This window comes from Phyllostomus hastatus, unplaced genomic scaffold (genome assembly GCF_019186645.2).
Source record: "Phyllostomus hastatus isolate PE091 unplaced genomic scaffold, TTU_PhHast_1.1 phas_contig_196, whole genome shotgun sequence".
Taxonomy (NCBI): domain Eukaryota; kingdom Metazoa; phylum Chordata; class Mammalia; order Chiroptera; family Phyllostomidae; genus Phyllostomus; species Phyllostomus hastatus.
The window spans coordinates 42,322,380-42,338,510 of NW_025333709.1; the positions used below are offsets into that span (position 1 = coordinate 42,322,380).

General features: G+C 38.1%; 1 protein-coding gene across 3 annotated transcripts in view; it reads right to left on the reverse strand.

Annotated features, from left to right (window-relative positions):
• Window positions 1–16,131, reverse strand: part of LOC123815848 (UDP-glucuronosyltransferase 2B31-like) — a 47,964-nt gene that overhangs the window by 13,088 nt on the left and 18,745 nt on the right. For 2 of the 3 annotated variants that reach the window (XM_045834536.1, XM_045834537.1), the window contains exon 2: window positions 7,193–7,341. In XM_045834536.1, coding sequence (XP_045690492.1) covers window positions 7,193–7,341 — 149 coding nt within the window. Of the gene's footprint in view, window positions 1–7,192; window positions 7,342–15,949; window positions 16,092–16,131 lie in introns of those variants that run through there. The other variant, XM_045834538.1, reaches the window with a different exon arrangement.

Genomic DNA, 16,131 nt, shown 5'->3' on the forward strand with positions numbered 1-16,131 from the left:
GGAGGACACAATTGGTGAGTTTGAATTCTTTTGTTTCACGTATTTGCACACGTGTGTGTGTGGTGCTGGCTGGGCCATGGGAGATTGCCAGTTGCACCCCTCCATTAGCCATGACTGCTGAAGCCCCAGACTGGAGTCTCTGAAAGCAGTTCACTCTGAATGTCCCAGCTTGATCTGAGCTGCCTACCCTGCAAGGAACTGAGCCCAGCAGGAGGGGTCAAGTGGTATTCATAAAAACAGATCTACTTAGTCTTCTGTTGTGGGTGGTGCTGGCACACAGGAAGGGAACAAGCTGCATGCCTTGCCCTAGCTCTGCAGTGGTGCTTGCACAGACCCAGGTGGAGCTGCACTTTGAAGTTTCTGGCTCTAAGCTGCGCCCTCTGAACTCTTCTGTTCACAGAACCAAACTCAGTAGAATGGGGCCAGGGAGACTTAGAGGAACAGATCAAGGCAGCACTGTGCTGGGGTGGTGCCAGCCCTCTGGAGGGGTCTAAACTGCATGCCTCTATCTAGCTCTGCAGCTGAACATTCAGAGACCATTGAGGGAGTTTTTGAGTGCATTGTGCCACATCTCCCAGTTCTGTGCTGTGCCCTCTTCCTCGCTGTGGAACTGTGCTGGGCAGGATGGGCCCCATGGGTTTGGGAGGGACAGATCAAGCCAGCCCTTCACTGGGGCGGGCAGAGGCCCATGGGAGGGGAGGAGCTGCTCCTTTTCCCTTAGTTCCACAACCATGCTGCCAGAGACCCTGACAAGGACGTCTTCTGTTGAGAGTGGAGCCTGTTTAACCTGAGGGCAGGGGGTAAGATTCATTGGCCTTCTAAGAGTTTACTAAACTCTTAGAAGAACACGCCTCATGACCCTGTGGGTGCAGCCGACAATCCTTTCTGCTTGACTCCAGTGTGTCAGGATGGTATTGCTAGTATTTTAAGGACCAGGTTAGTGCTTGCCCCCTGCCCCAGTTTGTGCTGTAAGAACAGATGAGCCTGACCCTCGACTATGGCTCCTGAGGGTGATGCAGGATGTTGACTTAGTATTGGGACCTCAGTAGTGGACGCTCTGGATCTTTCTCTGGAGGCTCACCACCCAGATCTTCTCTTTATGGCTTGCATATGCCCTAGTTTTGCTTAAGACTACCAGAGCCTTGGGTGAGTGCCAAAGAGTGAGCTTCTGTGTGTTGACCCTTTAGGAGAGCACCTGGGATGCTAACAGGCTCTCCCTTCTGCTTCTAGAGAACAGAGTCCCTGCTGATTGTCACTGCCTGATACTATGCAGGCTTCTCTTTCTGACCCTGGTTTCCTGGTTTGGGGTCCCAACATGGGATTGAGACTCCCACACTCCCTAGGGGAGGCTTTTGCAGCCACCAATAATTCTTTCCAGCTTCTCAGCTGCCCTACCTGGGTGCAGGGGCCAGCCCTCTCTGTGTCTCTGCCCTGATTACAAGTCCCTGTGCAAGCTTCTCCTAGAAATCCTTGGATATAATACTCCTGTTCAGCTGTCTTTCAGGGGGGTCTGTTAAAATTGATTGCTCTTTGATTTAGCTGTAAATGCTGTTTCACACAAGGCAGAATTGTGTGTATCTTCTCTGGTTCTGCAGCCAACTTGGATCCCCACATTACGTATTTTTATTAGAGAATTTATTCCATTTACATTGATCGTAATAGGTGATAGGTGTACTTTTGCCATTTTGGTAATTGTTTTTTAGTAGCCTTTGTAATTGTTTTTGTTTCTTTCTTCCTTTATTGATTTGTCCCTTTGGTTTGCTGGTTTGGTTTAATATTTTGTTTTTGATTTTGTTTTTGTAGGGGGTTCTTTTTCTTTGTTTTTTGGGGGGGCATGTTTTATAGATATATGGTTTGTCGTAACCATGGAGTTCATATATATTGATCTATACATATAGCATTCTATTGTAACCCACATGCATTTTTGTAGTGTTCCAAACATGAAAGAACAGCTATATTTTACTGACCCCTCTATATTTTGTTTCAACATCATATTTTACATCCTTTTATTATTGTGCATTCCCTGTATACTCATTGTTATTTTGCTACTATTGGGTTTGAACCTTTATACTAGCTTTTCCAAAAATTTTTTAATTTTATATTTAAACAACTGTTGACATTCAATATTATTTTACATTAGTTTCAGGTGTGCAGTTTTGTGGTTACATACTTATGTAGTTCGCAATGTGTTCCTCCACTATTTCTAGTACAATCTACCACTGTACATAGTTATTATAATTTTATTGACCATATTTCCCATGGTTAATATTTATTACTGGTTTATTTATTTATTTCTGCTTAGGTGTCTAATTTTGTTGTTGTTGTTGTTCAATTACAGTTGTCCTTGTTTTTCCCCAATACTAGCTTTTTAAGTGGCTGGTCTGTTGTATTTATTATATATTTGGCTTTACCAGTGAGATTTCATTCTTGTCCTGGTTATGGACTTTTTATTTCTGTTTAAAGAGGCCTTTTAATATTCCTTAATAAGCTGGTTTATTGGTGATGAACTTTAATTTTTGCTTGTCTGGAAAATATTTTAATTTTCTTTGATGCTCCATGAGGGGCCTGTCTGGCAGAGTATTCTAGGTTGTAGGTTCTATTGTTTTAGTACTTGAAATATATTTTGCTATAACCTTCTGGCATATAACTTTTCTCCTTAGAAGTCAGCTGATAGTTTTATGATGTTTTCATTGTATGTAACTAACTGTTTTTCTCTTGCTACCTTCAAGATCCTCTCTTTATCATTAGCTTCTGCCATTTTAATTATAACAACTTAGTGAGGATATTTTTATGTTCATCTTATTTTAAACTCTGTGAACTTCTTGGACCTGGATGTCTGTTTCCTTCTCCAGGTTAAGAAAGCTTTTAGCCATTTTTTTTTCAAATAGATTTTCTGCCCCCTTCTCTCTCTGTTGTCTTTCTGGACTCCTCTAATGTGAATGGTTGTATTTTCGATGTTGGTCCAGAGGTCTCTTAAACTATTCTTGTTTTTTTTTTTTGTAATTCTTTTTGTTTTTGCTCTCCTGATTTTCACATTTCTGTCTTTCATGTGGCTACCATATTCTTCTTTATTGTTTAATCTGTTGATTCCTCTTGCATATATTTTTTTCCTTTTAGTTATTGTATTCTTCAGTTCAGATGGTTGTGTTTTATATTTTGTAACTCTTTGCTATTGTTGTCACCGTGGTCTTCTATTCTTCTGTCATGTTTGATGAGTATCCTCATGACCATTATATTGAATACTTTATCAGGCAAATTACTTATCTGTGATTCTTTAGAGGTTTTACTCCTAAGTTTTTTATACTTTCATTGGAACCATATTTCTGTGTTTCCTCATTTGTTTTATTTTCTGTGTTTATTTTTAAGGATTAGATAAAGAGCTACCTGTCCTGATGGAGTGGCTTTTGAAGTGGTTGCTTAAGGCACACAGGCTAGCTACAGTGAAGGCATACATAGGCTGAGTTTCCAAGTGCACACCCTGGGGGCACACTGCTAGGCTGGCTGGCTGGGTTGGGAGCCACCAGGGGCATGTGGCTGCAGCAGTGATATGGCAGTTCAGCTGTCTGAGCTTAGAGTGGGTGTGGGCTGAGCAGGCTACAGCACACTATGGTGGCCTTGCACATGAACTACAGCACTTGAATTAAATTTCTGCCCTTGTTATCTGTGGAAAGAGAATGTAAACAATGGCACTTGCTGGCACCTCCAATCCCAAAGAGTTTCCACAGAATCCAAAGAGTTCTCACAGTTTGTCAACCTACTCTGTGCAATCTCCTTGCTTTTGTTCTGCTGAAGCTGCTCCATCAACCCTCAGTTATTTTTCAGGAGAATTTACTCTACATGTAGGTGTATATTCAGTGTGTTCATGCATGAATGTGAGTTCATGGTCTTTTTATGGTGACGTTTTGGACCTCTCTCCCTAAATCACTCTATACACTTGGAGAATCACTATAATTCATGAGTCTGCTATTATTATCTGAAATTTCCATGAAATAGCTGTAAGATTCCTGAATTGTACTTGTATTGGTAGTTATCAGAGTGACTATTTTTCTGGCTTATTTACAAATGACACCTTTTGTTCTGAAATCATATTCAAAATGGATGATTTAGTAGAATGTGTTACATGTAACTAGCTATGAGGGGCCCTCATCATCACCTCACTGGGTCCCCCAAGGATTGCCTGCCCCATGGTGGGAGAGGTACAGCTGGGCATTCTGCAGCAGAGATCTGGTCACCTTCTTGAGTAGCTCAGTTCAAGGTATATGAAGTTCCTGGTAAAGTCATGTTCACCCAAAGTTGTTTCAGAATTACTGTGTTCCCCAATCTTTATCAGTTTTCAAATTTTATTACCTTCTGTACTAGAGAAATTTCTAATTGTTCAATGTACTTACTACACCCTCACTCCAAATACGTAAAAAGTGAAAAGTTTAAAGGATATCTGATCAAAATGTCATACTAATTTCTTCAGCCCCTCTGATCATTTGTTTTAAGTTGTTGTCTCTCTCTGGAAAATAACCCCACCCTTCTAACATGAAAAGTTTAATTTTTCATTCTAATCATTATTTCATGCTTTTGTTTTAAAAATTAGTGTACAATTGACATAGAACATTCTGTAAGTTTAATGTTCACAGTATTTTGAGTTGATTCATTTACATATGATAGTATGATTATCACCTTAGCATTAGTGAACACATCCATTTGGCCACATAGTTATCTTTTAGTGTGTGTGGTGAGAACACTTAGTCTCTAGACTAAGAATACATCTAGTCTCTAGAAACTTTCAAGTATATAATAGAGCACTGTTGGCTATAATCACTACATCTCCCGAACTTAATCATCTTTGAGTTGCAAGTTTGTACCCTTTGATCAACTTGTTCTTCACCTCTCATGTCCTTTTCACCACTCCATGGTAATCATCATTCTACTCTGTGTTCCTATGAGTTTGCCTTTTTAGATTCCACATGTAAGTGTATGACACATTATTTGTCTTTTTCATTGTGACTTATATCACTTAGCATATTGCCTTCATGGTCATCTGTGTTGTCCCAGATGGCAGGATTCTACTTTTTCTCAGGGATGGATAATATTCTGTTTTGTGCGTTATGTCTCAGTGTGTAGCTTACATCTCTTTACCCATTCATTTGTTGACAGACACTTAAGTTGTTTCCATTTATTGGCTATGGTGAATAATGGTGCAATAAACATGGGTTCACGAATCTATTTTAATATCCTGTTTTTCTTACTTTTGGACATATACCCAGAAATGGGATTTTTGGATCATATGGCAGAACTTTTTTAATTTCTCAAAAATATCCATACAGCTTTTCATGGTGGTTGCAATGATTTTACATTTCTACTGACAGTACACAGGGTTCTGTTTTCTTCTAGATCACTGAGTTTTTTCACACAGCTAGTTTAAAATTGTTTTGGGTGAATTGTTTATATCCATGTTTGTATTTGGTTGCTGGAGGATTAGTGTCAAACTTTGTGATCCAATTTTTTGTTTTTTCATGTCCTTTAAAGTTTCACATTGCTGGTTTTTGCATTTGAATTAGCAGTCACCTACTTTTCCTCTTTACTGCTTTCAAGGTAGAAATACCTTTAATCAATACTGACATAGATAAGGCTTTTTCAGACCTTGTATGAATATGCCAGCTCCCTGCTTCTGGCTCCCTCTTGTGGGTGAGTTCTCAAATCTGGATGTCCTTCCTCCATCCTGTATAGCACCAGACCAGATTCTGATGGCCTCCCTATTTTCCTGAAGGTGGTGCTAGAGCTCCAGTTTGTGGTGTCTCTTGTGAGCAAACTCTTGCCTGCATTCTGCTCTTGATCTGAAGCCTTCTCACAAATCCTGTTCTTGCTGCTGAGCTTAGCAGTTTGTACAGGAAGCTGAGTGTAGAGGGCAGGAAGTATAGGTTGGAATGCAGTTCACTTTTGGTGCCCACAGCCTAGTTGGGAGATCTGTAAGAGAGGTTTTCTTCCTAGTTTGTGGTCAGGCTTCCTGATGGAGGAGGGAGTTCAATCAGGAGAAACTGTGTCTCTTTAATGTCCTCTGGGAATCTTATGTGCTATTCTCCCGATCTGTTCCCTTTCACTTTTACTGAGCTCCTCATTTAATATTCTGGATGCTGTATAGGAGACATGAGCCCTTTGGAAGCTCATTTCCAAAGGGCTCATTAGCATACTAGGGAAAGCTCACCCTCCACTGACTCACTTGTCCTATCCCCTGTTGGAGAAATCATGAGCTCTCTCTTAGCTTTAAATGGTGTTGTCTTGGAGGAGGAGTGATGCTGGAAAAGTCAAGCTTCTCTCTACCTCATACCAAAGCATTTAAATGTATGTGTTTTGTACTCCAATAGTGTGTTGGAACTTCTCCTCTGGAAATCTGGACTTCTCCATCAGCTCCCTAAGCCATAGGTGACTGCTCAAGTCAGGATTTGTACATGCTCCTGGACTGCAGCCACAAGGGGCTAGAACAATTGACGATACCCTGTAGGCATCACAGCCAGTACTGATGTCTCTCTGCCTATTACCTGATGTACAGGTAGGTGAGATTCTTTCCAGGTCCCTTGGCATGTAATGCTGGATCCCACCTTCCACAGAGACATTTTGTTCATGGATAAATAACACCTTTTTGTTCTTGAAGGGGACAGAAAAAGGGATCTATTATGCACACTTATGCCTGATTGCTGTCATCACTCTTGATGTAGTGTGATCCATTCTCATGGGATATTCTCTAACATTATAGTAGCATTGTGTTCTTTCTTTATTATAATACTTTTCACACAATTTTTATTACTGGCTTATATGTTTTCAAGTGGAATATCTTTTGTGTGAGAGCAAAAATTGTGTCTGCTTCTCTATATACTCATCACTTATCCTTGCACTATGCTAGCGACATTAAAATTATTCTTTGAATTATCACTGACACTTTCTTATGTACTGAATTAAGAAGGCCTCAGTTTAACTGAATTGATTTCCAAAGTCTCCCAAGTATAGCTCTTTATTCTGTAATGATAATGACATTCAGACTCTTGTAATAATATAGGAATATATGAGTTTCTAATTGTGATGTTATTCTCCTTATATTCCCATATCTTTCTCAGTGTGATAAGACATTCTAAATGAAGAACACAGAATCATTACTACTAAAAATGCAAAGTAAACAAAGTAAAGCAAACATGGATAGGTTTACCTTAGGCAGAGGTTTGGCAGGCTTGCAGTGGAGTCCTCCAACAAATTCAAAATGTGGCAAGAGTGGGCGAGGAAATTCAAAATCCCAATAGGTTCGAATGAGCCACATTTCAGCTTTCCCCATCAACTCAGATAATGTTGTGGGTCTTCCTGAAAGGAAAAAATCAAACAGAAAATCGATCAAGTGAGAATATTGTAATATGAATATATAATATAGTTTTCTGAAAAAGCTTGGAATAATGTAACCAAAGATCTTTAAACTGTTGGTAGTTTTATAAGCTGACATAACTATATAATATACATACCTTATATTATGGTGTTTATATATATGAACTATACTTATGATAAAGTGTAATAGTTTTTCTTCTCTAACATCACATCAGTACATTCACAATCATAGAAAATGATTAAACTTAAGCAACTATAGACTTACACACATATTTACTCTGTAAAGCTGCAACTGTAATAGATGCAAATATAAACAATGGTTTCAACTCCTCAATCAATTAATTCTACCATAGCCATGGAAACACTTTTCGCTAGATTATTTTGTGTGGTTTCTACAATTTAGCAAGCAATTTACTGGCACTATAATTGTATTTGATTTATTTTAGGAGCTTAATAATTCTTGTACATTAATAAATATATTTACAAATAACTGCTGGATTATTTGGATTATTTTCATAAAGTATAATAATAGATGTCTTCAATCTTAATTTTGGCTAATTTTGTCTTTAAAGGAAGAGTTTTCACAAAGTATGTGGGTTGGCCCAAAGGATTGTTTGTTTCTTTTTTTCCTTAAGATAGCTCTAGTAGTGCTTAGTTGTCTTTAACTTCATTTGTAACAATTATGTTAGATTATATTGTGACAGCTGTCATTTCAGTGTGCATTTGAAAAACTCAAAAGTGGTGATTTCTTCTGTAGCCCTTTTAATATTAAAGATGGAAGACAATAAGCAACATTTTGGCATATCATGCATTTTTTTTCAAGAGAGGTAAAAATGCAACTGAAAGATAAAAAAATTGTATAGTGTATGGAGAAGGTGCTGTGACTCATCAAATGTGTCAAAAGTGTTTTGCAAAATTTTATGCTGGAGATTTCTTGCTGAACAATGTTCCACAGTAAGGTAGACCACTTTAAGTTGATAGCAACCAAATCAAAACATTAATTGAGAACAATTAACAGTATACCACATGGGAGATAGATGACATACTCAAAATATCCAAGTGAAGCACTTAAAATCATTTGCACCAGCTTGGTTGTGTTAATTGCTTTTGTGTGTGGGTTCCACAGAACTTATGTGAAAAAAGCCTTCTTGACTGTATTTCTGCATGTGAGTCCCTACTTAAATGTGATGAAAGCATTTGATTTTAAAGACAAATTGTGATGGATGATGAAAAGTGGATACTTTCCAATAATATGTAATGGAAGAGACTGTGGGGCAACCAAAATGAACCACCCACCGCACCAAAGGCCAATCTTCATCCAAAGAAGGTGATGTTATGTATATGGTGAGATTGGAAGGGAATCCTCTATTGTGAGCTCCTTCCAGAAAACCAAATGATTAATTCCAGCAAGTACTGCTCCCAGTTAGATCAACTGAAAGCAGCACTTAATGAAAAGCATCCAGAATTACTCAACAGAGAACACTAAATCTTCCATCAAGATAATGCAAGAACACACATTTCTTTAATGACCAGGCAGAAACTTTACAGTTTGGCTGGGAAGTACTGATTCATCTGCCATATTCACCAGACATTGCACTTTCAGATTTCCATTTATTTAGGTCTTCACAAAATTCTACTAATGGAAAAAAATTTCAGTTATTTGGAGGACTGCACAAAATGAATGGAACAGTTCTTTGCTCAAAAAGATAAAAAGTATTGGGGAGATGGAATTATGAAGTTGCCTGAAAATGGCAGAAGGTAGTGGAACAAAATGGTGAATACATTATTCAGTAAAGTTATGGGTGAGGAAGAGGCATGATGGTGGAGGAGTGAATGGAAGCCATACTGACCTCTTCCCAGGACCAACCTGAAATTAAAACTAAATTGTGAAGAAATCACCCAGAACAAACAACTAAACAGTAGTGAGAGAGAAGCCTTATAACCTTGGACTGAGAGAAGAATTATCTTCAGCATTAACTGACTGATAAGGACTGTGGTGGTGACTCAATAGGGCTGGCTGGGCGCCCACAGGTGGCAGTGCTGGAGGGATAATGAAGCAACTGGTTGGATCCCCTGAGAAGCGTAGGGTCTAATCCCTAAGCTGTGATCTCCAGACTAGAACACTAGAGACCAAAGAGTATACAGGTAACAACTGGCAGTGAAAAGCGGCAAGGTTGCTATATGGCAGGTATGGACAGATGGAGATTCAAAAGATCCATTTAAAAAGCCAACACACAAACTTTCATTTACAGCCACTTACCCAGGGCTCTGGCAAAGGTGATGGGCAGAGTAGGCTAGAGATGCCCGAGGAGATACTTGGGACAAAAGCTTTGGGGAGAGAACTGAGAAAGTATCTGCTGAGATCCTCATGCTGAGTCATTCCCTATACTGCAGCAGCCATTGTGCTCAGACAGACCACTCCCCTCTGAGCAGCAACAGCCTGTGGAGGAACATTAGCCCCAATCCAGGAGGAAATATGCCCTTCCTTACGGGACATAAGCCTGACTGCTGAGTGTAGAATGACTAGATTAACAATTGAAGGACATAGAAAGGGACAGTAGATCCCTGGAAGTCTCAAAGAGGCTATCTAAGGTCAGATGGGGTCAATATCTTATATCACCAGAGGTGGATCCCGAAAGGAGAAACAGTGGTAAATACTGGAGGTACCAAGAGGAAATCCACTGTGGTCTTCTCCATGATTAGTGATATTTTCTTTCCTGCATAGCTTTTTAACATTCATTTCTTATCCATCAAGTTTGTACATATCAAGTCACTAGATTTTACACTGCAGGTTATTTCTCTCCTTTCTTATAATAGTCTTAATCTCTATACTCCCTTATCGACTGGGTCATTTGGTGTTGATAGTGGGATGTCAGGAGTGGTTGATATTTTGGGGAATGTGGTTTTGTTCCCTGGGATTTATGGTTTTGTTTTGGCAGTACTTGAACAACAGAATGCAAGACATGGTGGGCACAGTGATCCTTAGTCAACCAGGAAGAGGGAAGGACTCACCAAAGACCCAACAACAATCAAAACCCAGTTACATCCAGAGATCCAACATAAATGGCATAAAAGGCATCCCAAGAGCATCAAGTTCAGGATATAAAGGAGACAGCACCATTGAATCTCACAGGTCTCCCACCATAGAAGTTCACACAAACAACTCAGAGAGTCAAAACAGGTCAATTTAGGAGCAGAGGGAAACAAAAAAAGTCTCACAAATAATGGGAAGATAAAGAAACCCCAATAAAGGAAAGGAGGAATCCTCAGAAAGAATGCTAAATGAAATAGAGGTAATGAAACTATCAGATGTTGAGTTCAAAACAATGGTTATACAGAAGCTCAATGAGTTCACTGAGAATTATCAAAACCTATAGGGAAGCTACATTTAACTTACTGAAAATGACACCATCATGAAAAAGACATAGAAACAGTCAACAGGAGCCAAGAGGAAATGAAGAATACAATTTTTGAATTGAAGAACAGAGTAGAAGAAATCAAAATCAGGCTAGATGAAGCAGAGGATTGAGTCAGCAAGCTGGAGCACAAGGTAGAAAATAACTCCCAGAAAGGAAAGGAAAAGACTCAAAAAGGGGGTTCAAGAAAATTTAGGACAACATGAAATATAATCATATTGATATAAAAAGGATACCTGAAACAAAAGAAGAGGAGCAAGGGATGGAAAACCTGTTCAAAGGTAATGATAGAAAACTTTCTTAATTTGATGAGAGAAAAGTAACACAAATCCCAGAAGTAAAGAGGGTCTCAATCAAAAGGAACCCAAAGAGGCCCACTCTAAGACACATGATAATCAAAATGGCAGAATTCAAATACAAAGAGAAAATCTTAAAGTCAGCAAGAGAGCAAGAGGGTGTAACTGACAATGGAGCCCCTATCAGGCTAGCAGCTGACTTCTTAATGGTAATGCTCCAAGCCAGAAGGAATGGCAAGTAATATTCCTAGTACTGAAACGCAAGGCCTGCAATGAAGACTACTCAACTCAACAAGGCTCCCAATTAATCTGGAAGGCCAAATAAGGAGCTTCCCAGAAAAAGAAGGCTCAAAGAATATACCCCCTCCAAACCAGCTCTTTCACAAGGTGCTAATGGGACTGCTTTAAGAAAAAGAATAAAAATAGTGAGAGAGAGAAACACAGGTACAAAGGGAGTAAAATAACAATGAATAAGTAGCTATTGATAATACCTTTAAATGTAAATAGATTAAATGCTCCAATCAAAAGACATAGGGCAGCTGAATGGACAAAATCCATGAACCACACACATGCTGCCTACAACAGACCTTCTTCAGAACAAAAGTCCTACACAGACTAAAAGTGAAGGTTTGGAATAAAATATTCCAAGGAAATGGACAAGAAAAAAGTTGGGGTAGCAATACTTATATCAGACAAAACAAACTTCAAAACAAGGGTCAAAAAAAAAAAAGAGACAGACAAGGACACTTTATAATACTCAAGAGAAGAATCTATGAAGAAGACAAACATTATAAACATAAAGGCACCCATCATAGGAGCACCCAAAGGTATAAAGAAAATCTTGGAGGGGTTCAAGAAAGATATACATAGCAACACACATATACTACAGGACTTTAACACTCCACTGTCAACAAATGATAGATTTTTTCAAATGCCATGGAACATTTTTAAAGATAGACTGAATTAAAGAACACAAAACATGCCCTAACAAATTCACGAATATTGAAATCGTTTCAAGCATTTTCTCAGGCAACAAGGGACTGAAACTAGAAACAAACCTCAAGGGAAAAAACTCAAAAACACTCAAATTCATGGGCATTGAACAGCACACTGTTAAACAATGAATGGGTTAATAATGAGATCAAGGAAGGAACCAGAAGGTTTCTGGAGAGAGATGAAAATGATCTCACAACAGTCTAAAATTAGGGGACACAACAAAGGCAGTTCTGAGAAGGAAGTTCATAGCAATACAAGCCTGCCTAAAAGAGATAGAAACATTTCCAATAAACAACCTAACCCTACACCTACAAGAACTGGAGAAACGACAACAGACAAAGCCCAGAATGAGTTGAAGCAAGGAAATAACCAAGATCAGAGCAGACTTGAATGGTATAGATTCTAAAGGAGCATTTCTAAGGATCAATAAATCCTGGAGCTTGTTCTTTGAAAAGATAAATAAAATTGAGAAGCCTTTAAGCAGACTCATCAAGAATAAGAGAGAACCCAAATAAACAAAATCAGAAGTGAAAGAGGAGAGAGTACATGCAAAAACTCAGAGATACAAAGAATTATAAGAAATTAATATGAAGAACTATATACCAAGAAATTGGAAAACCTGGGTAAAATGGACAAATTTCTAGAAAAATAGTCTTCCAAAACTGAATGAAGTAGAATCAGAGAGCTTTGAACAGACTGATAACAGCTGGCAAAACAGAAGCAGTAACTGAAACATTCCTGGCACACAAAAGCCCTGGACAGGATGGTTTCATGAGAGAATTTTACAAAATATTTAAGAAAGTGCTTACCCCTATCCTTCACAGACTATTACAAAAAATCCAAGAAGAGGGAAGACTCCCAAACTCTTTTTATGAAGTCAGCATCATCCTAATCCCCAAACCAGATACAGACACAACAAAGAAAGAAAACTACAGACCAATATTACTGATGAACATAGATGCTAGAATCCTCAACAGATTATTGGCAAACCACATCCAGCAATAAATTAAAAAGATCATACATCATGATCAAGTGGGATTCATCCCAGGGATGCAAGGATGTACAATAGCCACAAATCAATAAAAATAATATACCACAGAAACAAAAGGAAAGACAAAAATCACATGATCATATCAATAAATGCAGAAAAAGCATTTGATAAGGTACAGCACCCATTTACATTATGAACAATCAGCAAAGTGGGAATAGGAGGAGCATTCCTCAACATAATGAAGGCCATATATGACAGACTTACAGCCAACATCATACTCAATGGGCAGAAATGAAAAATTTTCCCACTAAGATCAGGAACAAGACAAAGATGTCTGCTTTCACCACTCCTATTTAACATTGTATTGAATGTCCTAGCATTCAAAACAGTGATCAGAAAAGAAAAAGTCATCCAAATTTGAAAGGAGGAAGCAAAACTGTCATTATTTGGAGATGAATTTAGGGTCTACCTAGAAATTCATGTAGACACCAGAAAAAAACCTACTTGACCTAATAAGTGGATTTGGCAAAACAGCGGGATACAAGATCAATATTCAGAAATCAAAGGCATTTTTGTATGCCAACAATGAAATATCAGAATCAGAAGTCAGGGAAAAAATTCCCATTTCCTAGAGCAACAAGAAAAATAAAATACATCGGAATAAACCTAACCAAAGAGGTAAAAGACCTTTATTCAGAAAGCCACACAACACTGATGAAGGAAATTAAGAAAGACAGAAACAAATGGAAGTATATACCATGTTCATGGATTGGAAGAATTAACATCATCAAAATGTCAGTACTACACAAAAGAAATCATAGATTCAATGCAATCCCTATTAAAATGCCAACGACATATTTTACACATATAGAACAAACATTTCAGAAATTTATATGGAACCATAAGTGACCCTGAATAGCTTCAGAAATTTTGAGAAATAAGAAGAAAGTGGGAGGGATCAGAATGACCGACATCAAACTACATTACATGGCCTGAAAAATCAAAACAGTCTAGTTTTGGCCTAAGAACTGACGCATAGATCAATGGAATAGAATAGAGAGCCCAGAAAAAAACCAAAGTCTCTATGGTCAATTAATAGTCAACAGAGGGGGCAGAAACATAAAGTGGACTAAAAAGAGCCTCTTCAACAAATGATGTTGGGAGATCTAGATCTCTACATGTAAAAAATGAAAATTGATCACCAAGTTAAAGCATATGCAAAAAAAAAACCCCTCCAGAAGGATAGAAGATTTAAACATAGGTCGTGATACCATGAAAGTCCTAGAGAAAATTGTAGGCAGGAAAATATCAGATATTCCATGCAGCAATATTTTCACCAATATGTCCCTTAGAACAAGGGACATAAATGAAAGACAACAAGTGGGGTTTCATCAAAACAAAAACCTTCTGCAGAGCTAAAGAAAACCTCAGCAAAATTAAAAGGGCACCAATTGTATGGAAAGATATATTTGCAAATGATACCTTGGACAAGGGCTTGATCTCCAAAAGTATATAAAGAACTCACACACTCCACTCCAGGAAGATAAACAACCCAATTAAAAATGAGCAAAGGACCTGAATAGCACTTCTCCAAGGAGGATATAAAGAGGGGCCAGAGACATATGAAAAGATGCTTGGCATCGCTAGCCATCAGAGAGATGCAAATTAAAACCACAATGAGATACTACTTCACACAGGTGAAAATGGCCATCAGAAACAAATCAAGAAAGAATAAGTGTTGGAGAGGTTGTAGAGAAAAGGGAAACCTAGTGCACTGTTGGTGGGATTGCAGACTGGTGCAGCCACTGTGGAAAACAGTATAGAATTTCCTCAGACAACTAAAAATGGAACTCCCTTTTGATACAGCAATTCCACTGCTGGGATTATACCCTAAGGATCCTGAAACCCATTGAAAAGAACTTATGCACCCCAATGTTCATAGCAGCACAATTTATAATAGTCAAGTGCTGGAAGCAGCATAAGTGCCCATCAGTAAATGAGTGGATCAAAAACTATTGCACATTTACACAGTGGAATACTGTGCAGCAGAAAGAAAGAAGGAGCTCCTACCCTTAAGACAGCATGGATGGAACTGGAGAATATTATGCTATGTGAAATAAGCTAGATGGTGAAAGACAAATACCATATGATCTCATCTGTAAGTGGAACCTAATCAACAAAAGAAAAAGCAAGGGAAATATAACCAGAGACACTGAAATAAAGAACAAACTGACAGTAACCAGACAGAGGTGGCAGGAGATAACAAGGGTGGAAGAGGGAAGGGTAGTCAAAAACATGTATAAAGGACACATGGAGAAAACCAAAGGGTAGCAGAAACAGGGGGAGGTGAGGGTGGCTGGCATCAGGAAGAGTGGTGTTGGGAAAATGTAAACAATGGCACTTGAATAACAACAAAAAAGAGAGAAAAAATAAAGTTATTGGTGAAAAAGAAAAATGTGTTTTGTATTTGTACTTTAATAGTGAGTGAGCGTTTCTACCAACCCAAAAGTTTACTGACTTATATCAAATTTCAACAAATTTTTAAACGTTTAAATGGATGAATTTAAAGTCCTTAGTGAAGGGATGTGAAATCATTAGAAACCCTAAATTATATGTTTGTGTCTCTGAGATAGAGCCACTACATCATGAAAGAATCCTTCAGGTAATATGGCAAAATAGTTCAGTTTTTAAATCAAACTGAAGTGTGTAAGAGGAGGCAATTCTTCAATGATCCTATAATTTAATCATTTCCAAAATATTTGTGAGAATGAGAGATGAATTTAGAATTTTATTTCATCATTTTATTATATAACACTTAATGTTTATGTAAACTCATCCTACAAGGCATTAAGATATTTAGAATTTTATATTACCAAACAAAAACAACTTACCTAGTACTTTGCTATAAAATTGATCCCAGTCCTCATGAAACATTTGAAACCAGAAGTCAAAATAAAACACATACAACATATTTTTTAACTTTTCAATGAATTACATTTGATCACCTGATTCTGACAAAATAATAGATACATAGGATGGAGGGATTGGAAGTCTTCCACTCTGCTTTTCAACT